The 23,506-nt window shown below is 44.7% G+C and overlaps 1 protein-coding gene across 5 annotated transcripts in view; it reads left to right on the forward strand.

Moving 5' to 3' along the window:
* Positions 1 to 2,627: 2,627 nt before the first annotated feature.
* RCL1 (RNA terminal phosphate cyclase like 1) overlaps positions 2,628 to 23,506 on the forward strand; it is a 57,107-nt gene continuing 36,228 nt past the window's right edge. For 2 of the 5 annotated variants that reach the window (XR_008291312.1, XM_053205336.1), the window contains exons 1-3: positions 2,635 to 2,957; positions 18,463 to 18,534; positions 20,837 to 21,012. Coding sequence is in view for 4 of the 5 variants with exons in the window: in XM_053205336.1 (XP_053061311.1) it covers positions 2,822 to 2,957; positions 18,463 to 18,534; positions 20,837 to 21,012 (384 nt within the window). In the remaining variant the exon portion in view is untranslated. Of the gene's footprint in view, positions 2,958 to 5,234; positions 5,478 to 18,462; positions 18,535 to 20,836; positions 21,013 to 23,506 lie in introns of those variants that run through there. The other 3 variants (XM_027041146.2, XM_027041145.2, XM_053205337.1) reach the window with 3 other exon arrangements.

Raw genomic sequence — 23,506 nt, forward strand, 5'->3', positions numbered from 1 at the left:
GCTACCCTGCAGTGATCTTTCAAACATGAACAATGTGGCTGTGCCTTTGCTCTTGTCTTCCAAATCTTTCAAATCTCTCGGGGTTGGCTAACCTAGAATTATGGGAAATCAGAGACATGTAGTTTTAGTTATCTGTTACTGGGTAACAAACTACCCCCAAACCCATAGCTTAAAACAGGACCAATCGTTTTAGTTCAGGAATATGCAGCTTGGGCAGGGCTTGGTGAGGACAGCTTATCTGTGCTCCAAATGGTGTCAGCCATAGTGGCTCCATGAACTGGCTGGAGGCTGGCTGGGGACTGGACTCCTCCGAATGCTGTCCACTGGAATAGTCAGCACTCTGTGTGGTCTCTCTGGCATGGCAGGCTTATGGTAGCTAGACTTTTTACTGGAGAATCAGGGTTCCAAAGATATATGACTCAAGAGAGAGGGAGAGGGAGCTACAGAGGGAGACAAACAGGAAGATGGGATTTCTATTCTGGTTGTCATTTATTAGCTATGCCACTTTAAGCAGGTCATTTATTCTCTCTCAACCTCAGGTCTCAAATTTTAAAGATCAGGATTCACTCTGCCCAGAAGATGACTCTGAGACAATAATTTGAGTGGAAGTAGTTTATTTGGGAGTTAATCCCAGGAAGTATCAGAAGGCAGCTGAGAAGTATTCAGGGAAGAGAGGAAGCTAGTCATCAGGTAAGTCACCACAGTGGGCAGCTGGAGCTTAAAACCTCTGCGGAACCCTAGGGAAACACTGTAAAATATATACCACAGAGCTATTTTGTCCAAGGGTTCAGGATCTGGGATATTTATACATCAATGCCCATCAGTCATTGGTTGAGGACTCTGGGGATTAATTCCTCAGCACTTTTTTTTTCCTTTAGGTTTATTTATTTATTTATTTAGAGAGAGAGCACAAGTGAGAGATAGCAGAAAGACACAGGGAGAGAGAGAATCCTAAGCAGTCTCCATGCTCTGTCAGTGCAGAACCTAACTGGGGCTCCATCTCATGAAATGTGAGATTATGACCTGAGCTGAAATCAAGAGCCAGACGCTTAACCGACTGAGCCACCAGGTGCCCCAATTTCTCAGCACCTTTGGTCTACTGAGTTCCATGCAGGTGGGAAAAACCCTTAGACAAAGAGATACAGGTGCTGTTGGAGGAAAATGAGCAGATTTGCATTGCTGAAGGGATATGAACAAGGCATCAACGGGGTTTGCTACAGAGTATAGTAGCTGTGTTTTAAGGTTGTTGAGGAATTAAAATGAGATGGTATTTAAAAAAAAATCCACTCCTGGTGTGATGGCGCCTGTATTTGCTTTGGCACAGACCATTGCAGGATTCAAAGAACGCCCTCAGAGGTCCAGGAGCTTTCAATACTCACATCGGAAGACACTGCCAATTTCCCGAAAGGCAGTCTCAAGAAACGGCAATAATATAAATGCATTACCCACCTCCCTTAATAGACTTCTGCACTGCTTGTTAAATTCTGTCTTTTCCTCTAATAACCTGTCACTCTGTGGGAGTTCAGACCTCTCCAGTGGTTCCTCATAACCCAGTCTCATCTACGCAAGACTTGCTACCTTGGTTAATCTTACCCAAGCTCCACTCCTTGCAGATCTCTGCCATCTTCCTCCCTCCCCCTGCCTAGCCCCTAAATGTTCTGGGACTCATGATCTGGTGATATGGTCCAAGAACGGTTGCAAACCCGTGTTATTATGATAATTGGATTCTTCAGTTCGTGGTCATTTGATAGATATCTGCGCCTCTCTTAAGGTTTTTGAGCCGAGGAGTGACACAATCCAATCTTTGGGAAGATTCTGGTGTGCAGGATTAAAAAGATAGGAAAGAGGGGAAAGCAGAGTCCGTGTGTGTATGTGTGAAGTTATTACAACTACCCATTTTGAGGCATGCGGGGTGGGAGGAACAGACTTGGCGAGAAGCGCTGTGAATGTAAAGGGACCGATGTGAAAGGGGCAAAGAAATCTTGGTGTCTCATAATAAAACAAGAAATGGCCTGGTGTCGCAAGACTCCGGTCCCAAAGCATGCGGCCACTGTCACCTGTGCAATGTTCCTCGAATCTTTACTCAAGCGTAAGGAGGGAATGGGACTACCCCGCCTGGTGACAGCGGGGAGCGTGGGGACAGCGCCGGCAGCGTGCTCAGCGCGGAGTCTGCAACTGGATGAGCGCGCCAATCCCGTTTTCTCCTCTATAAAGAAAAAGGCGGGGAGATAATACCTTCCACATTTAGGGTTTGCGGTCAGTACTGAGGCTAAGTACCAGGCATGTGGTAGGCACCCAACCTCAGCCCGTCGCCTCCCCCGGCCGCCACGCCGGGAGAGACCCCAGGGAGACCTGCGGGGCAAGCGAGCTACCGCACGGGGCTCCCGGGCCACCCCCCGCACGCGCTCCCTCCCGCCAGGCGCTGTTGCCGGGGCCCGGGCACCGCCCCACTCCAGCGCGGGCCAATGGCAGCGCGGCCCGGGCACCGCCCAGCTCCAGCGCTGGCCAACGGAAGCGCGGCATGGGCACCGCCCTGATCTCGCGCGGACCAATAGCCGCGAGATCCAGCGCGGGAGCCGCCCCCGGTCGGGTGGGGAGGCGGGGTGTCGGCCACCGACTCCGCCCCTCTCCCCTCTGACCCGGTGTCTCGTCTCTCCGTCTTCCTGTTCCAAACCACGTGGACGCGCCGGGGGCTGCGGGGCTACGAGAGAGAGCCCGGGTCACCACCGCCGCTGTCGCCGCCGCCGCCGGGCTCGCGACCCTCGCGCCCGTCCGAAGTCGCTGCGCCCCAGCCGCCGGCACCTTTGCCGAGGGCGCGCACATGGCGACCCAGTCGCACTCCCTCAGCTACGCGGGCTGCAACTTCTTGCGCCAACGGCTGGTCCTGTCCACCCTGAGTGGGCGCCCCGTCAAAATCCGAAGGATTCGGGCCAGAGACGACAACCCGGGCCTCCGAGGTACCTCGGGGCGGGCAGCGCGCAGGATGGGCGTGGGGGCCGCGGGCGTGCGGCGCCGATGCCCCGGGGGGCGGCGCGCGGGGAGCCTGCGCGTCCCGCGGGCGCGGCGGGGAGGGCTAGTGGCGAGTCGCCCCCGCACCCGGGCGCGCCGGGGCTGGGGTGGGGGAGGCGGGGTCGGGCCCGAGGGGCGTGCTCCGCGGCGCGCTGCGCTGGCGGCTCCGGGGCGCTGGTAGTAAACAGCTACACGTTTTCCAGCACTACGTGTTGCAACAAATCCCGGGCATCACCCCCTCGCCCGCCTTCGGTCCCTCTTGGTCTCGCCCTCGCCGAGAACCTCTCAAAGGATAAAGGCAGTTTGCTGGACCGAAATGTGATTGGGCAGTTATAAGATGGAGAGAGATTTGGAGAGAAAAGTACCTACCACTGGTTGGTTCCGCGTCCTGTCCCAAAACACGTCTCAGAAACAGTTGCCCCCATGGACATCGGCTGTCCCTGTCGCCATGATTTCTCGGCTGCCCTCACACCTCTCTGTGGATGTGGATTAAAGACATTTTAAAAATTCTTTGTTTTTAGCCGTATCTGTGATGTGCGCAGGACGGAAGCTTTGGGATAAATTTTTTAACAGTCATGGGCCTAATTGCCTTGCCTTTAGTAAGAGATTTGGTGACAAGCGCTAACTACAGGTTTCCGAGTCCCCCTTTTGCCCTACAACGGTGGATTGATTATAAAACAGGCCCTCTTTAAACCCAGATCAAGTTAAGTGGTGCCGATTTTCAACTGGTCCCCTGGACACATGCATTTTAAAGCTTCTGTCTGGTTATCCCAAACTGAGCGAGCCCCCCGAAGTGGGGGGCGGGGGTGGGGGGAGGAAGGAAAAACCTATCTGCACCTTGAAGGAGAGGGTTTGTGGTTGGTCCTGGAAGCTTTGTGGGTCGTGTCGAAGTGTGTAATTTTGCACCAACTTCTGTACTATGTGGCCAGCCCATTTCATCATCTGTCTGATGCCTATTCTGGAGGGTTACATTTCTGCTTCTCTTGAATGGTGATTGGTTGCGAATAAAGGGAAAATGCCATGTCATTGATGGAGACAGAGGGTTAGCAAAGAAAGAACCAGAAGACCCTTCATACCTGGTGACCATGAGAAAGGTTTGTGTTGGTACATGATTGTCTTCTGTCTACTGCTCAGAAACCCTGAGGAAGTTTAAGGAGGGACCCCAAGCATGGTTTATGCTGGGTATTCTCCACATTTCTTGCCTGTATTTTGTGTCTGTTTGGGCAAAGCAATTGCTTGATTGCTTTCCTCTGTGGCATTCTCAGCCAGCTCTCCCTTTTACCTCCAGGTTACTCTAGAGAACTTGCCATTGGCTGGATATGGTACGACAGGCTTCTCCTTCTGTGAACACTGGGCGTAGTTTTTGTTTGTTTGTGTGTTTTGTTTTAATAGGAATAGAAGCACAGTGTCCTGGAAACCTGGGATTTCTGTGGAAAATATAGTACCTGTAAGATACAATTTAGTGTTTGTCTTTCGACAGGTGGCCTCCAAACTAATATTTAATGTTCCAAAGGATTCTTCCCTCCCCCCTGCCCCGGTCCTCTGTTTGTGAACTTCTCTTCGCTGCCACGCACACGAACTCTCATTTCTTCCAACAGGGCCGGGCCACTTTGCACTTTTCCTGGAACGACGCCAGACTCCACTACCTGGGGGAGGTAGTGCTTGTTGGCAGATGTGCTGGTGTTTTATGGGGAGCACTACGTAGAGCCTAATTTTTCTTACCTGATTAATATACCAAGGGGGGAAAAAAAAGAGGCTCCTGATTTAGAGTTCTTTGTGCTGGTTCCAAGTCCTGAGAAATCTTGTAGATGTTTGCTTAATTTCTTCAAGAGGGAACTGAGATAAATGTATATATATGCATTCATAGTTACACACCCCTGTGTATGTATACATATGCATATCCACACACATACGTGCCTGTTTATGGATGTCAACACAAGTGGCCCCTGATACAAGATACATGGTCATAGTCGAGAAAGCCCTTGGTAGTTTGATTGAAGGTGTAGCCAGGGGGCTGTGTTGCCAATCATCTGTCCCTTTCTGACTCAGGTTCTGAGAATTGGCAACAACTTAGCCTATCCAATAAAATCTTCGGCTTAAGTAGAAAACTTGCATCTCTTGAAGGTGCTTGCTTAATCATCCCTTCTGGAGGGTGGGGGGTGTGGGGCCTGCCTCAGGGGCAGTGGTTCAGAAAAGGTTACGGAGCCCCAGCATATGCAAGGCTTCGTGGGAGTGTAAACATGAGAAGCTGCTTGCTCCATCCTCCAGGAGCTTTCGAAGTAGGAAGTGCTTGAGAGAGTGGCTTGAGTAACGTGAACTAGGAAGGGCTGAGCGTTGTGAAGGGACTCAGAGGAGGTAGGGCAGAGGCTTCCCTGGGGCTTATCGAAGGAACACTTTCTGTGTCTGCTGCCGGTCTGGACAGATAGGGTGGTGACTGCCAGAATCACTGTCGGTGAAGGGAACAGCTTGTGAGTCAAAGAGTTCTTTGTTTATTACGTTGAGGTAAAATGCTTGATGTGTTACGGTTGTAGTAGATGGGTGGTTAAGAGCTTGGTCTGAGTCAGACCTTGGTTTGGGTCCTGGTTCTGCTTTTGCTATATTAGCTCTTGGACTTTGGGCGAGTTCTTTAACATTTCCGAGCCTCAGTTTTTTCATCGGTAAAGTGAGGCCAGCGTTACCAACCTCATAGGGTTATTGTAAAGATTAAATGAAATAACACTCGAAGTGCCCTGAACAGTGCCTGGCACGTCGGCAGAATAAATGTTAGTTAGCTGGTTTTACTACGTAACTTCTGCCTCGAGTATAGTTCTGCTGTCTGGTGTCCGAAATCCGTTCCTGCTTCTATATGGGAACTTTTCACAACTTTCAACTTTGTCTTCTTTTAAAGAGAATTATGCCTTGATTTTATCTTCTCTTTTCAGTCTAAAGGGTTCTTTTTGGGTGATGGCTCCCAAGTATTTGTATGTATTATGTATAATGTAGTGGTTTTCCATGAGGGCAGTTTTACTTCCCAGGGGGCATTTGGCAGTTTTTGGAGATATTTTTGGTGGTCACAACTGGGAGACTGCTTCTGGCATCTAGTGGGTGGAGCCCAGGGATACCATAAACATCCTGCAATGCACCAGACAACTTCCTCACATGAAGAATACTTGTGCCCAAAATGTCAACAGTGTGGATGTTGAAACACACCCTGGCATACAAGACTTAATTATTAAGCCTTTTCCTTTTTTTTTCTTTTCCCCGTGTCTCCGATGGTTGGGAATAGCAGCATGTCAACCAAGAAAGCTGCTCGGGGATTCAGAAGGGGATGAGACACAGGGTCACACTCTGTGACTTCAGGCAAACAAGCTGATCTCTTAAATAAAAGTGCCTCCTTCCAACGCAGAGGGATTGTACATAATGAGAAGAATTTGAACCACAAGGAAAGATGATCCTGGAATTGCTTTTATTAATTGTACAACCATATGTGTAATTTTTGCTTCACTCTTGAGAAACTTGAACAGTTGTGTTTCATTCTACTCTTCCTATTAGGAAAAAAATCTTTTTTTTTTTTTTTTTTTTTTTTTGGCTGCTGTTTTCCTGCAGGTAGAAAGCCAAGGCATAGTTAGCATTAGGTAAACTAGCTGCTGAGGTTGACCGCAGGGCTGGAAGGAGACTGCAGCCAGCTCCTGCCCTCCGGGCTTGTTCTCCCTTTGAACTGCACGATGGACTTGGCTGTTCCTTGTCATGTTATAAAGCAGCCGTCCACACTGCCTCTGTCTCTGGATTTCCTGAGGGCTGTGTCATGCAGGGTTAGGTTGAGTTCACAGTGGGTAAGGTGAGGTCCAAATGGAAAGAATTCCGCGAGAATGATGGCCGTTTTAAGTGGGAATAACAGAAGGATAGACTTGGGCAGGAGGAGCACTGCGTTAGCAGTTAGGACGCAGGCCTCCTCCGGCCCCGGTCCCTGAGCTCCAGTCCCCGTCCCTGAGCCAGTCACCTGACTGAGCCTGGGTTCCCCTGTGGTATTGGAGAGAGGAGTTACGTGGACCCACGGGAGTGCTGCATGGGGCACAAGCAGATGAGATTCCGAAAAGGGAGGGGTGAATGGAGTTTTAATGAAAAGAATTCCTTCGAATGTGTTGCTGAAACATGCTACATAGAGGTCCTTTGAAAGGAAAACATCTTTTGGTCAATTGATGGGCTGTTTTGGGGATAAGTCTGGCTGTTCATAAATTGTATCTTCTGGAAGGAGAATTGTAAGGGAAACTTGTTTTTCTCCTCTGAATACTTGTAACACCAGATGTGTGGGTTTTTTCCCCTACAAAGCAGTTCTGTTCTCAACTAGCAACAACTGGGTGTACTACAGATTGAACTCAATTCTGACACTGTCTACATGGAGATAACTTCAGATCCCACAGGGTAAGGGCTCGGTCCCACCAGACCGCTGCCACTTGAGGTGCCAATCACAAGTCCCAATCGCACATTCAGGCCGCTTGTACTTATGACCAACTGGCTGTATAAATCGGGGGTTCCCACACCCCCTTCTTGGACTGATAATTTGCTACTGATGATTTGCTCACAAAGCTCAGGAAAACACTAATTTACCAGTTTATTATAAAGGATTTTATGAAGGATACGGCTGCACACACACAGATGAGGTATATAGGGCCAGGCCCCAAAGGGTCCCGAAGCAAGGGCTTCTGTCCCTCTGGAACCAGAGTATGCCACCCTTTCAGCATGTGTGTTCATTCACCAGCCTGGAAGTTCTCTCCTTGTTCTGGAGTTTTACAGGATTTAATCTCCAGGCAGCCTCCCCTTCGCTCAGGGTCAGTTGGTGGGGCCGAAGTTTCCAAGCCTCTAATCACTTTTTTTCTGGTGACCAGTCCTATTCTGAGGCTGTATATGGGCCTCATCCTAAGTCACCTCATCAGCATAAATTCAAGTGTCCTCCAAAGGGGCTCCTTATGAATAAATTTTAAAAGACACTCCTATTATTTTGGAACTTCCAAGGGTCTTAGGAGCTCTGTGCCAGGAATTGGGGACAAAGACCAAATACATTTATTTATTTTCTTTTGAGTGTTTATTTATTTTGAGAGAGCATGCATGTGAGCAGGGGAGGAACAGAGAGAGAGGTGGAGACAGAATCCCAGGCAAGCTCCATGCTGTCAGCACAGAGCCCAGTGAGGGTCTCAGTCTCACAACCTGAGATCATGACCTCAGCTGAAATCAAGAGTCGGGTGCTTAACTGACTGAGCCACCCAGGCACTCCACCCATTACTTAGTATACCACAAGGAGCACCTGTATTTTATTTTAGTAACGATAGTAGATTGAATAGTGTCTTGTTGATCGGGAACCTGCCCTTTTGTGCCTCTGTTGACTGTTACAGTTTGCTGCCACCTGACAATTATTGGGAGCCCCAAATGAGATACTCGTCTTTTAAAGACAAATGCTAAGAATCCTAATGGTCTTCTTTCACATCTGCTGTTGCTTGGAAGCTGTAAAATGCTGTTCCAGGTGGAACTGCGTACCATCTTTTTTTTTTTTTTAAACCAAGTTTTTAGTTATTTTTTGTTTTTTAAAAATGTTTATTTTGAGTGTGTGTGTGTGCATGTGCTTGGGGCAGGGGCCGAGAGAGAGAGAAGGAGAGAGAGAATCCCAAGCAGGCTCGCAGCTGTCAGCTAAGAGCCCTACATGGGGCTTGATCCCACAAACCATGAGATCATGACCTGAGCTGAAATTAAGAGTTGAATGCTTAACTGTGTGAGTCATCCAGGCACCCTGAAAGCTAAACTTTTGATTTTGAGATTGTTGTGGATTCATATGCAGTTGTAATAAATAATACCAAGAGATCTTGTCTATACTTTAGCCAGTTTCCCCCGTATGTAACATCTGGAAAAACTATAGTAAAGTATCATTTCCAGGAAATTGACATTGGTAAGAGTAAAGACACTGAACATTACCACAAGGATTCCTCAAGTTGCCCTTTTTTCGTAGCCACGCTCATTTTTCCTCCTTGCCCCACCAACTTCTTAACCCTTAGCAATCGATAATCTGTTCTCCATTCCTATAATTTTGTCATTCAGAGAATGTTATATAAGTGAAATCATAGTAAGTAACCTTATGCAATTGACTTTTCACTCAGCATGATTCTCTGGAGATTTAAGTTTTTTTTGAATCAAGTTTGTTCCTTTTTATTGCTGAACAGTCTTCCATGGTATGAAAGTACCACAGTTTTTCTTAACCATCCACCTGTTGAAAGACATGTGGATTGTTACCAGTTTGGGGGCCATTCTGAGTAAGGCTGCTATAAACATTTGTGTACAGGGTTTTATGTGAACATAAGTCTTTGCCTGGGATAAATGCCTGGGAGTGTAGTTGCTGGGTTGTGTGGTAGTTTGCATACTTAAACTGCCACACTGTTTTCCACTGTGGGTTTACCATTTTATATTCCCATCAGCAATGTGGGGTGTTTAGGTTCTGTACACCCTTGCCAGTATTTGGCATTGTCACTCTTTATTTTTTATTATTTTTCTTTTTTAATTATTTATTTTTCTTTTATTATTATTTTATTATTAAAACCCTAAAAGGTTTTAAAATGTGTTACTTTTTCTAAAATCAGCATCTTGATAACTTGGCTAAGCCTGTGCAGCTGGTGGCACTGAGGCCCCCTCCTGCCTCTGGCCCTGCAGACCAGCTGCAGAATCTGCTGGGCTCTTTCTGGATGACCTCCAAAGGTCATTGGCTGAGAGGCAGCAGTTTCAAGGTCATTGTCCTACCCCTTTCCCCATCAGAGGTCACATGTTGGAAAAGTCCCATCTTGACCACACGTTCTTGTAGAACTTGATGTTCTTGGATTTGGAGAGCGGGCTGCCGTTTCCTGGGTGGTGGCCACGGGTGGGTGATGCTGTTGATGTAGAGGCCACCGATGGCGTTCAGAAGGAAGAGGAACACCAGTGAGTGTAACCCGGTTTCAGAGGAGGATCACAAAACCCAGGAGCACCCCACCCCAGAAAAGGAGGAAAGAGACAAGGAAGGGGACAGAGCCCATGGTCCTTGCACACCTGGGATGCCATCGGGAGCTGCAGGGTGGCCGTTCAGGGCACAGGCAGTGCAGAAGCGCCACAGTCCAGAGAGGCGGCCGTCAGCCACAGCCGGTGGCCGTCGCAGGAGGAGCCGGATAGGGTACTCCACCAAGGACTGGGATGGGGAGGGGGGGGACGCCATGCCGCCTCTGGGCCTCGTGGTTCCCCAGGCTCGTCCTCGAAGCCTCCTGCCAGTGGGCTCCCGGTTTCTATTTTGGCCATCTTCATGGGTGTCTTCATGGGTGGGTGATAGGTGTAGTACTTGCTGTGCTCACTGCCTCCTTGGACGTCATTTCCTAGTAGGATTGCTTTGACCCTTAAGTTTTGAGAATTCTCTTTATGCGTTCTGGCCCTTTGTCAGATATGTGGATGGCTGATATTTTATCCCACTTTAGAGCTTGTCTTTTCATTCTCTCTCTCTCTCTTTTAAGTAGGCTCTATACCCAGTGTGGGGCTTGAACTCATGACCCTGACATCAGGAGGTGCTCACTCCACCGACTGAGCCCGCCAGGCACCCCCAGTCTTGTCATTCTCTTAACAGGGTATTTTGCAGAGCAAGATTTTACTTTTAGTGTAATAGAATTTGTCAAATTTGTCTTTTATGGCTTGTGCTTTTGTTGTTGAAGCTAAGATCTCGTTGCCTAGCTCTAGATCCCAGAGATTTTTCATGTTCTGTTTTCTAAAGGTTTTATAGTTTTACATTTGATTTTAGTACTAGGTTTAAAACTTAGGTTGAGGTTCCTTTTTTTTTTTTTTTTTTTTTTTGGTTTTATGGGTGTCCAGTTACTCCAACACCATTTGTTGAAAGGGCTATCTTTCTTCCATTGAATCACTTTTGTACCTTTGTAAAAAAAATCAGTTGGGCACATTTGTGTGGTTCTGTTTCTGGGGCCTTAATCTGGTTCCACTGATTTATAGGTCTGTTCCTTGGCCAGTAGCACGTACTCTTGATTACTGTACCTATCATTGTGTAGGCTGATCCCTCCAGCTTTACTCTTACTTTTTGTGATTTTATAAGGTATTCTGGTTCTTTTACCTTTCCATATAAATTTTAGAATGATCTTGTCTTATCTAAACACGAATCTTGTTAGGATTTTGACAGGCACCTTGTGTGGTTTTCAGTATATGAGTCCTATACACATTTTGTTAGATTTACACCTAAATATTTTACTTTTTTGATCAGTTGTCAATGGTATGGTATTTTTAGTGTTGGTCTCCATCTATTCAATGCTAGTATATAGAAAATCAGTTCATTTTTCAGAAGATGTGTATCTTTTATCCTGTAACCTTGCGAAATTGTTAGTTCTGGGAGTCTTTTTGTAGAGTCTTTGGGATTTTTTTTTTTTTTTAAGTTTATTTATTTTGAGAGGGAGAGTGTGTGTGTGTGTGTGTGCAAGCTGGGGAGGGGCAGAGAGAGAAGGAGAGAGTATCCCAGGCAGGCTCCATGCCATCAGCACAGAGCCCCTCTGCTCAGTCTTACAAACCATGAGATCATGACCTGAGCTGAAATCAAAAGTCAGACCTTTGACTGACAGAGCCACCCAGGCACCCCTTTTGGATTTTCTGTGTAAACAACCATGCCATCCGCAAATGGGAATAGTTTTATCTTTCTGAACTTTATGGCTTTATTTCCTTTTCCTTACTGCACTCGCTGAAACTTCTAGCACCATATTAAGTATGCAGTGAGAGCAAACTGCCTTGCCTTGTTCACTGTCTTAGGGGGAAAGCCTCCAGCGTTTGGCTGCTATAAGTGTAATGTTAGCTGTGTGGGTTTTTTTTTTGTTATGTTTTGTTTTGTTTTGAAGACGCTTTCCATGAAATTGAGACAGTTCCCTTCTATTCGTATTGTTCTAAGAGTTTATCATTATTATGAATGAGTGTTGTATTTTGTCAAATGCCTTTTCTACACCAATTGACGTGATTGTATTTTTCCTCCCAATGTGTTTGTAAAGAAAAGGACTACAACTGAAGAATTTATGTATAAATGGGAAACTTGGAAGGTCATAAAGCAGTATAAATCAGAGAGTTAAATTTTCCTCTGTTAATTTTATTTCTTTTACAGGTTTTTGTATAAACACCTGAAAGTATGGGACAAAAAAAGTAATCTTCAGTGTTTGTTATTATAAATAAAACAGCAATAACATTTTTTGTATCTATCTCCTAGCATACTTCTATTTCTGCAGGATAGAGTTCTAGATGTGGAATTGCTAGGCCAAAGACAATGCTTTCTTAAAATGTGGGGTCATATCAAAGTATGTGAAATCCTCTTGCCTAATTGGTAAGCTAACTTTTCCCTTAATTGTGATTTCTTCCTTGTATTGACAACTTCTGCATTTTTTTTTTTTTGGAGATGTATTTAATGGTATTTCTAGCATAGCAGATTAGAGAGATGATTGGATTTCTTTGCGTTTTTCATATTTTTTAAAGGTACTCTTTCTTTGAACTTGGTTTTTATTTTTTAAAAATGAACTTTTACCAAAGTGTACTACACATTAATAAAAGTGCAAAGATCATAAATATATAGCTTGGTGAATTATTACAAAGGGGATATACTCCCATAGCCATTATCCATGCCAAGAAATAAAACAGCAGCCCTGAGACCCCTCTCATGCTTGTTTTGTCACATCATTTTCTCCACCTGCAGTGTAAGTAATAAACTGCCTTTTTGAACCATAAATTAAATTTTTGAAATGTTAACCGTAATTTATATAAGTGGTCTTATAGAGTCTGTATTTTTTTTAATTTTTTTTTTTTTAATGTTTATTCATTTTTGAGAGACAGAGAGAGAGCATGAGCGGGGAAGGGGCAGAGAGACAGAGAGGGAGACACAGAATCTGAAGCAGGCTCCAGGCTCTGAGCTGTCAGCACAGAGCCTGACGCGGGGCTCGAACTCACGAACTGTGAGATCGTGATCTGAGCCGAAGTTGGATGCTCAACTGACTGAGCCACCCAGGCACCCCGAGTCTGTATTTTTTGTGTATGTCTGGTTTCTTTGTTCTGTATCGTGTTTGTAAGATTCATCTTTGTTGTAGCAGCAGTAGTTGATTTTCATTGCTATAGCGTGCTATCACATTTTATGAATATGGCACAATTTTTGGCTTCTGTGTTAAAGTATTGCAAATAACTAGTTCCATTCTGTGACTTGTCTTTTCACACTTAGTGGGTTTTTTTGATGAGCAATAAGTACTATTAATATCGCCCAGTCTATAAATCTTTCTCTGCCCTGTAAAGAAATCTTGGTCTACCCCAAGGCCAATGAAGATGTTCTCCTTGAACTTCTAAAGAGGCTTCTGTTTTTATCTGTAAAAGTCTGTTACAATAAATAAATTCATTCTTCATACTTTTTAAAACAGAATTTTGCTGAAAAATAGATACTGAATTTTAACAGATGCCTTTTTAGTAGTAGTTAAGCTAGTTACCTGATCCCCCCCCCTCCATTTTTGTATTTAATCTTGTATTTAATAATGTCTTCTTTTTTTTTAAGTTTATTTATTTATTTTGAGAGAGAGAGCACGAGTGGGGGAAGGGCCTAGAGAGAAGGAGAGAGAGAGAGAGAGAGAGAGAGAGAGAGAGAGAGAGAGAGAGAGAGAGAGAGAATGAATCCCAAGCAGGCTCCACACTGTCAGTGCAGAGCTGGATGTGTGGCTCAACCCACAAACCTTGAGATCACGAGCTGAGCCAAAGTCAGATGCTTAACCGACTGAGCTATTCAGGTGCCCCTCATTTGTTCTCATTAAATGAAGTTAGTTTGGGGGCGCCCAAACAGTTAAACATCTGACTTCAGCTCAGATCAGGATCTCACGGTCTGTGGGTTTGAGCCTCGCGTCGGGCTCTGCTGATAGCTCAGAGCCTGGAGCCTGCTTTGGAGCCTGCTATGGATTCTGTGTCTCCCTCTCAGCTCTGCCCCTCCCCTGCTCACACTCTGCCTCTCACTCCCAGAAATGAATAAATGGTAAAAAAAAAAAAAAAAAAAAAAAAAGATTAAAAAATAAACAGAATAAATTAGTTTGTAATTTTTTATTTTGCATGTGATGCTCTTAACTGTTCTGTGATTGAAGCCATCTCTCTGTGCTTTTGTTGTTGTTCTTTGGAATACGTAATATAAGAATTATTTTCCTTTGAATGTCGGGAAAACATTTGCCAGCAACTTCATCAGTGATCTTCTTGATTTATTGATAAATTTTCTCCTTCCCTTAGTTTTAGATGTCTCTTTCTGTTTATCTGTTTATCACCTTTTTACATAGCTATATTAATTTCAAATGTATCCATAGAGATTATAGTTTCTTTTTAATTATATTATTTTTTATTTCTGATTTTCTTAACTTACATTTTATTTCTTCTTACAGAGGAATGAGACTATTGGTCTGTGTTGTATTTTTTAAATTAATTGATTAATTTTTAAAGCAGGCTCCATGCTCAGTGTGGGGCTTAAACTCACAGTGTGGGGCTCGAACTCACAACCCTGAGATTAAGAGTGGCATACTCTACTGACTGAGCCAGCCAGGTGCCCCTGTGTCGTATTTGTTAAAATGAATTAGCTTGATTTTTTTTCTGCTATATTTTCCACTTTTAAAATCTTTTTGAGATTATTTTGTCATTTACTTTTTGGCTTGTAAATCTGTTCCGTATCTGAAATCTCAGTTCGTTTTTTTCTCTTTTCCTTTTTTTCATACTATGGTTAGTATGGTGAACTTTTTTTTGGTAGACTCCTGTGTATTCTGATAAAATTAATATTTCTGTTCAAAATATTTTATTATGTTCTGTAATTTTTTTCTGGACATATTGACAATTTAGGAAAGATGTTATATGTTTCAGTTAAAATATAATTTATCATTTGTCACATAATGTATTACTACATATTATACATAGAATACGTATATTTTATACATAATGACTGTAGTATTTAGAAAGATCTTTCATAGGCTATTTAATGAAAGTGGTTTTGTTGGTTATTTAAATTGTGTCACGGTACCTTTATTTGTATTTTTTAACTTAAATTTTATGTATTTTAAAAAATATACGCATGGCATGAAATTCAGAGGGAACAAAAAGGGTTTATAAGATGGGCTTTTGTCTCTTTTTTATTTTTCCTTCCCTGTGAAGCTACCAGTGTTACTAGTTTGTTGTGTTTCTTTCCAGGGCTATTTTTTACATAAATAAGCAAGTACGTATGTATGTTGTCCTCTTTCACACAAATGGCCATCAGCATCCTACTTTTTTTTCACTCAGCATACCATGCAGATGATTTATATCAGTATCTAAGAAATCTCTTTAATTTTGATGCTATAGAGTGTTCTGATATATATCCTGTATGTATTTATATCTAACATTTATATATGAATGTTATAAATAGATATAAATAAACATCCTTATTTGAGACATAGTTTGCCATTCTTAGGAGTGGGTCAGGCTGATGACTGCCACTGTTTTACAGAGTTTCTGGCCCCTTAAAGAAGTGATGAGCTCACTTCCCTTAAGGAGGGGAGTGCATTAGGTATCAGAGGCAGTATTTAATGAATTCTGAGATTGAAGGTCCTAATAATATAAATTTTTAACAAATGTTGACTACAGTAACATAACATGCGTAAAACATAAAAGTTGTGCTTAAAAGGTTATACAGTGAACACCTGTGTGACCCCATCCGCGTCAAGAAATGGGACATTGCTGACCTATGGGGCCAGCCATCTTCCAGTAGAGACTCCCTTCTCTGCTGCTGCTGGCAGTCACTCTCCTGACCACTATGGTATTTGTGCCGATGGTCTTTATAGCTTTATCACCTAATTACGTATTCCCAAGCAGTGCAGTAAACTTGTGCCTATTTTTGGATGTTTTTCCCCAGTGTTTTTAGATACTTGAAACTGTACCCCCCCAAGAGCAGTCTTGAGGAGGAAGAGTCACAAAGGGTGTATGGGAAGTGAAAGGACAACGAATCCTACACATCTTGCCTTAATGAAGTTTGCGGACTTCAGTCTTACTATAATTAGGTGAACTTGAGATCTTTCTCGTACCACGTGATGGAGCTATATCTTCGCTGTTGCCAGGATTCTGGAACTAGCTCTTGTGTTTGGTTCTTTGAAGTACTGTTTCTGAGTCACCTATTTGCTGTGACCAGGGGATGGTCCAGCCTGGAGGTCTCTCTACGTGCCCATTCTGTTCCTGCCTGTGCCCCTCTGCTGGGCGTTTTAAACTGTGTTGGTGCGTAAGTGCTCCCGTGGATTGCAGAAGGAAAAAAAAAATTGAAAGGCTTTTTTTTTAATGTTCTTTTTTCTTTCCTAATCTGTAAGAGCTATGCAGTTTAATCTTGGACTTTATTCATGAATTCTTGTTCCTCAATCCCCTTTAGTCACCTCAAAAACTTGAGCAAATCAAGGTTTCCTTTTTTTGTGCAGAGCACGTGGCGTTTGCTAAAAATACAGGCAGAAAGTGGCGCTGTGGTCTTGATCATGCCCGATTTTTAAAACCAGAATATTCTAGGGGCACCTGGGTGGCTCAGTTGGTTGAGCGTCCAACTTCAGCTCAGGTCATGATCTCGCAGTTGGTGGGTTCGAGCCCCATGTCAGGCTCTGTGCTGACAGTTCAGAGCCTGGAGCCTGCTTCTGATTCTGTGTCTCCCTCTCTCTCTGCCCCTCCCCTGCTTATACTCACTCGCTCTCTCTCTCAAAAATAAATAAAACTGTAAAAACTTTAAGAACTCTATATAAAGAGGCCATAGAAATCATTTTGTAGTTGAGTTATTTTCAAACTTTGGGATGCTACCTGACACCACAACCAAGTACGCATACAGATATTTGTAAAGCATTAAGGTTTTACCAACAGTTAACTCCATACATTAACTCTGACATTGTTTATTCTATTCTGGTTTCATTAAAAATGTTGATTGGGGACCCATTAAATGGTCTGCAGGACTCTGTGGTAGGTCAGTGCCTACAGTTAAGAGGTACCGTGATTTTCTGGAGGAGGTGGTGGACTCAGGATTAAACGGAGTTCGGCACAGTGGCGTCCCTGGTTAGTGTGGACCATGGAGAAGGACAGGCTTGCCCTCAGCCCCCGGCTTTGTCACTTGCTGGTCCTCATTCTCGGGCCCCAGCCTCCTATAAAATGGGAACAGCCCTCCCTGCCGTGGGGATTTGAGGATTAAATGAGAGAATATCCGGCTGTAAGGCATGCTTTGATGCACACCTGCTGGAATTAGCCGTCGTTCCCTGTTCAGGGCTCGCCGAAGTCTCTCTGACTTCTAGCCCAGTGTTCTCGGTACGGATTGCAGCATCTACTGTGACGGGGGTGCGGGGGCAGCAATAAGTAACTGCACAGGTGGACGGGAATTGCTTAGCCCTCTGGATCAGTTCAGGCGGCTGCTGGGGTCTGTGCTGGAAACTTCTGTTAGTGTATAGAGGGGTGTAGACTGCCTAAATCGCCAGGTGGTGGCCATGCCTTTGGTGCAGAAAAGTTAGTCTTCCTGTCCTTGTTCACGGGCACAGGTTGACGCCAGAGAGGGAGTGAGAGAGAACGAGTGTGTGTGTGACCCACTTATGGGAAGGCACAGGACTTACAGGAAGTGCTGTCCTGCATGAGTCTTCATTCTACCTCCTCTCCTTTTTCACATTTAAAGTCCATTTCTTCCCCCTCTGCTCACCCCCCTTTTAAGTAATGCCCACTTTTTATGTCTTAGATGACAATCTGTCCGTAAAAGGAATTGAAGCAAATATGTACATCAAGATTTAAATAAGAAAGTTAAATTCGTACAATGTCCTACCATGAAGAGAAACCCATTCGTTAACACGTGGTGGTTTTTCTTGCAGTCTTTTTTTCACACATTAAAAAGAAGGTGATGGTAATATTGTACATTCAAGTATGTGTGTAATGAAATGAAAAACTAAACTGGGGTGATAGCTCTAGGTGAGTAAGAGGCATGATGAGGGGAGAGAAGGGACAGTGTTGAGTGGAGGAAACCGGGACCGCTTACTGCTTCGGAGACTGGAGGGTGGCCTGCACATTCATCTGCCCTCTCAGGTGGGGAACAAATACGAAATTGACTTTAAAACTCTTCCCTCTTTTCTGCTGCTTCTCCCTTGTTTGGCATGCACGCCTGAGGTCAGAAGAACAGGCCTTTTTGGGTGTTAGGCTGCTGAAATTAATACCCCATTAGATCCAGGTAGAGTTGCTGTTTGTCGTGGAATATGAAAGCTGAATTGTTTCTCATAGTTCCACTAAACATAGATATGCCAGTCGGTGCTTTTCTGGTGCTTCGGTTTCCTCAGCCAGTGGTCCCGGCCCTGTCCTGACTCGAACCCGGGTGTGGTGCAGGGGTCACGGACCTTCCACTGCAGTTCCCGGATGAGACCTCTTCTCTGGAAACGGTGACCAGTCTGTGTTCTCTTTCCCCCGCAGACTTTGAAGCCAGCTTCATAAGGCTGTTGGACAAAATAACTAATGGTTCTCGGATCGAAATAAACCAAACAGGTAAGCGCTCTCTCTTCCCATTCCTGAAAGCAGCCACATGTGCTGCTGACCCATTCCTCTACTTCTCATGCCTCTTAACGGGATAAATATTCGGGTGGGAAGACCTGGCTTCCTGCCTGTGAGAAGTTGACTGGAGACGTGTGTCAGATCTGCCAGCGTGAGGGGCGCACCCTTGACTGAGAGAAGTTAGGGGGCTGAACGTTTCAGCTCAAGCAGGCACCGCCTCTGCTTCAGCAACAAAAGTACTTTACACCTAAAATTGATGTGCGGCTTTTCAAAGTCCGATTGTTTATTTTGTCACAATAAAATTTTACAACAAAGTCTGTGAGATAGTTGAACGCGCTGAATTTTATTTTATTTTTGTCTTTTAAAAGAAGCACGCACAAGCGTATGCAGAAGATGTGAAAATCCCTTCACCTGTTTCTTCTTCCAGCCCCTCCCCGAGGGGCTGCCGCGGTCACGGTCTGGGGCGTGTGCCCTGGTCTCCTTTCCACGCATTTGCTTGCACGGCGCTTCCGTATCTGAGACCAGCGGGGTCATGCTCTTCATGTTGTTCTGCAGCCAGCATTTTTTCGCTGTCACCGAGGTCTCCGAGAACTTTCCCTGCCAGGCATACGCAGATCTATCTCGGTATTTCAGTGCAGCTAGTAGAGTATTCTGGCGTGGGGATGCATGATCATTTATTTGATTGTTCCGTACTGATAAACATTTAGGTTCTTTTTAGCTGTTTGTTTGCTGTTAGAAACTCTTCTCGACCTTGTCAGGGAGACCATGGCAAACATCCTTTGGCCGGCTCCACGAGCTGTTCACCTTTGCGCATGTATTCAGCAAAGGAAACCATGACCTTTCTCATGCATTGGCTCTCTTAAGAAAGAAGACCAGCTTGGCCTGATAAGTGGCCCCTGTGTCACAGGAGATTCAGTGGCCTGTAGCTGCATTCAGCCATGCCTTACGGAGAACAAGTTTCAGGTGTGAGACCTCAGGGGCTCGTAGCAAGCTGTCATTCCCTGAGTTCTCTTTGGCTTGTTTACTTGGAGATTGCTGGAGATTTTTAAAAAATTAAAAATTTTTAATATTGTTTTGCTGGAGATTTTTTTTCAGCAATTTTTATCGGTGATTCAGAGGGTGCGTAATTCTTTTCTAGTCCTCTCTTCAGCTCAAGTTGGGAAGTAAGACATTTTACATGGCTGCTTCCACCTCATGTGCCCTGCGCCCACCAGCGTAGAAGCCTTCAATTCTGATAATCTGACCAATTTGTCACCCTGTTAATTTGCAGGCATAAACAGATTTGCAGAATTTAGTGGTTATGTTTTTTTGTTTGTTTGTTTTTTTGTTTGTTTGTTTTGGCTTTTTGACCTAAAGGATTGGTTTTAGACTAATCTAAAATTTAATTTAGACTAACTGATGTAGACTCTTTCCGACTTTGATCAGAACATGATTCTGATTGTGATCATTGGGATTTTGGCTTTTAATTTGGTAAAACCTACATTTATTTTATGAAACTCTCAAGAGTGGCTTTCCTTGTGAGGGACTGAGCGTAAATCTCTTTCCTCTAATGTTAAATATATTGGTAAATTATGCCAGGAGACACTGACAAAAGATTTTGAGCAGCAGCAATACCATGTTCAGCCATTTATGCCCTCCCCCCAAAATCTAGAATATTTTACTTTGCTTTTCCTCTAATACATACACCCAGTAAGAAACTTTTTGGATGATACGGATATGGGAAAGAGTGAACGAAGATAATAGAGTTTCCACCAAAGCTATTCAATAATTTTAGATCTTTCTATTTGTTGTTATTAAATTTAAAAAGAGCTACTATTAATGGAATTAAGTGCCATGAAGTACTTGCCTTCTCTAGGAATCCTGTTGATGAGTGCAGTTTCTGGGAAATCTCGTTTCAAGGGCCTGGAAAGAAGCTGGTTGCTGATGTGACGATTTCAGCACATCATTTGCAGAGCCCTCCACCAGCAGGCAGAGTGTGCTGTTGGAAGCCCATAGCACCCGTTGGGATCTCTCCTCTGTGCCCTGCCACGACTTTGGCAATTCAGATGCTTAGGGAGGGGTTTAATTTATTACTGTTTATTAAATTACACTCACAGTTTATTATTGTTACAGGGGCTTGACAGTAATGAGTCAGCTTTTGGAAAAGTTAAGTGTGGGCTCTTAGGAATGGCATTTTGAACTTCTTGGATGCCCTTGTCAGACTTTCCCCTTGGGACTCCCTGCTTTTGTTGCCTTTTTGACACTTCGTGTTTTTTGTTTTTTCGGCTGAATGTGGCTCTTCCTCCTCCGGTATAAGGAACAACCTTGTATTATCAGCCTGGCCTCCTGTATGGCGGGTCCGTGGAACATGACTGTAGTGTCCTTCGCAGCATTGGCTACTACCTGGAGAGTCTTCTTTGCCTGGCTCCGTTTATGAAGCACCCGTTAAGAATTGTTCTGCGGGGAGTAACCAATGACCAGGTTGACCCTTCGGTGAGTAGTGAATAGTCTCGTCTCTTGTCACAGCCCAGCTTTTGAGAAGCAAGTTCCTGACGAAGCACAGGTTTTATTGTTGAGGGTCTCTGTTCTGTTATTTACCTTGAGATTTAGACATTAATCACCCCAGGAAGCAGACGAACCAAAATTTGCAATCATCAAATGCCGTGATGACTGTTAACATTCATCAAGGTGCCTTTCGCTGTCGTGTCTAAGAACCTTCAGAGCAGATGTGTGCAGTCTCATCATGGTTGACATGAAAAATGGCTCTGTTGGCTCCAGTGCTTGAGCGTGGAGTCTTCCTAAGGTCATGTGATGGCTGTGGCTGCAAGGCAGCAGACCAAAATTTCAGACAGAAAATAAGAATATCTCCTTGGCATTGCTGTAGCATTATCTTGAGTTAACTCAGATTTTAACCATAAATTTTAGGGCTTTTCTTCTTCTGAGAAGAGTTTGCAGATTTAGAAAAGGGGCAGGGGCGGGGAAGGTATACGCGAACTCTGATAGTTTGTGGGCACCAGCGACCTCCTTATTAAGCGTGCTAATTTTCCTGCGTGTGTGGGGAGGATAGTTTAATATATACCTGGAATTTTCGTTGTGGCCACCACAGCTGTCTTAGAGTCATTCAAGGATGGGTTTTGTCGTGTGTGTGAGAGAGAGACACTAGAACAGTTCTGTCCAGGCCTGCCTTAGACCTTTCTTGCGGGGAGGGAAGGATCCCCTGCTCTCCAGAGAAGGTATCTGAAAACCCAAGGCCATGATGTGAAGTTCTTACCAAGGACACCTCACCAAGGTTCACCTCTACCGACTTGGGACCGGGACCTCGGAGAGGGTGGCTCCAGAGGCGGAATGGGAAGTGTGTGTAGCTTTGCTGGCCAGTAAAGACCAGTTAGGTGGCGCGTTGAGCCCCAAAGCGGAGACCGCTGGTGTTCACCAAGACATCTCCTAGGGTGGAAACGTGGTTAATGTGTTGCTAGGCACTAAGGCACTTACTCCTCAATTCTTGGGAGTTCAGGTGCATAGACTCTTCCGAGGATCCTGAGTACAGTGCAAGACCTGAAATTGTCAGCTGTAAGGGAATGTGCACAGCCTCTTTAGAATTTTAAACTAATTTCAAATGATTCCTTTTTTACTGCATTTTCTGACGATTCTAGGAAATGGGCCTTTCAGTTAGAAATGTGACAGGAGGCCTGTCACTTCTGGATTGGGGCGGGGGGAGCAGGAGCCTTGCATAATGGGAAAAAGCTCTGAAACATGAGGAAACTTGGGTACTGGCTGCCTCAGTTATGTACTCTTTTTTTTTTTTTCTATAATTGCCAATAATCTTAAAAGCTATTTGCACTGGCGTTATTAAAAAAAAGTTTTGTATGGTAGCAGTGACAAAGATTAGTTGATGAATTCCCCAGAAATAATACTTAACTCTTGTGTGCAGAGTATTTTAAAAAAAAAAAAATCTGTCTTCAGGTGTGGTGGGGCTCTGCTTTTTCTAGCTTCACGACTAAAGTGACCTTGGTGAATACTTGACTCCAGCCTAGGATAAAAGAAATACACCTAATCCTGGATGAAGAGTAACTTCTTCAGCCTGTGGCTTCATTTCAGGCTTTCTCTGTGATGTGTGGCTTCCCCGATTCACGTCCGTGCCCACTGTGTGCACACAGGATGAACTCAAGGAGTTTTGCCCTTTGGGATCTTGATCTCCTAAGGTGGACAGCTACGGAGGCAGCCAGGGGGGCTACGAGGGTACCCTTATCAGAGGTATAGGCAAAATGCTGAGGGCTGGGAGGGTTTTCTAGAGGAAAGGAGGCCACAGAGTCAGTCTTGGATTTTAGGAAGATGACTCCGGAGGCCAAGATGAGGATGAATTGGAAAGGTCTCAACTAGTTTGAACATCATGGAGGTGGAAGTAGAAAGGAAGGGACAGATCTGAAGGACGTTGTGGGGGCAGAGGTTTCTTAACTTGACAGCTAATTGGAGATGGGACAGGAGGAAGGAGTTAGAAATAATTCCATGATTTCTGTCCTGGTTGACTTGAAGGGTAGAGATCAGATAGCATTTGATATGGGGAAGAGGAAAATTGTGGTAGGATGATGGATGATGTGTTTAATTTTCATCCTTCTCTGGGATGTTGGCAGGATATCCACAGAGGTTGTCTAACTGGCAGTTAGAAGTTATTGTCTGGGGTCTCAGAGATAGGTCACCAGGATCTTACCTATTGACAGTTAAATCCCTAGGAGAGTGAGATGGACCAGTGCCGGGGTTGAACCCTGGAGGCTTTTTGACTGAATTAATCCTACAGGTGTTCCTCCTCTGGGCTGCAGTGTGCTGGTGTGTGTCTCTGAATTGGTGGTTCATGTTTGAGACCCCAGGTTTTACGTTACAGTAGGTCGACGTGGCGGCGCTGGGTGGCCATCAGCCCGACCTGAGCGGCGTGGTCCTCTGGATGAGACGTGAGCTCTCCAGTTGGACACAGGCCTTAGCTGACCTCATCATT

The sequence above is a fragment of the Acinonyx jubatus genome, chromosome D4 (genome assembly GCF_027475565.1).
Source record: "Acinonyx jubatus isolate Ajub_Pintada_27869175 chromosome D4, VMU_Ajub_asm_v1.0, whole genome shotgun sequence".
NCBI lineage: Eukaryota > Metazoa > Chordata > Mammalia > Carnivora > Felidae > Acinonyx > Acinonyx jubatus.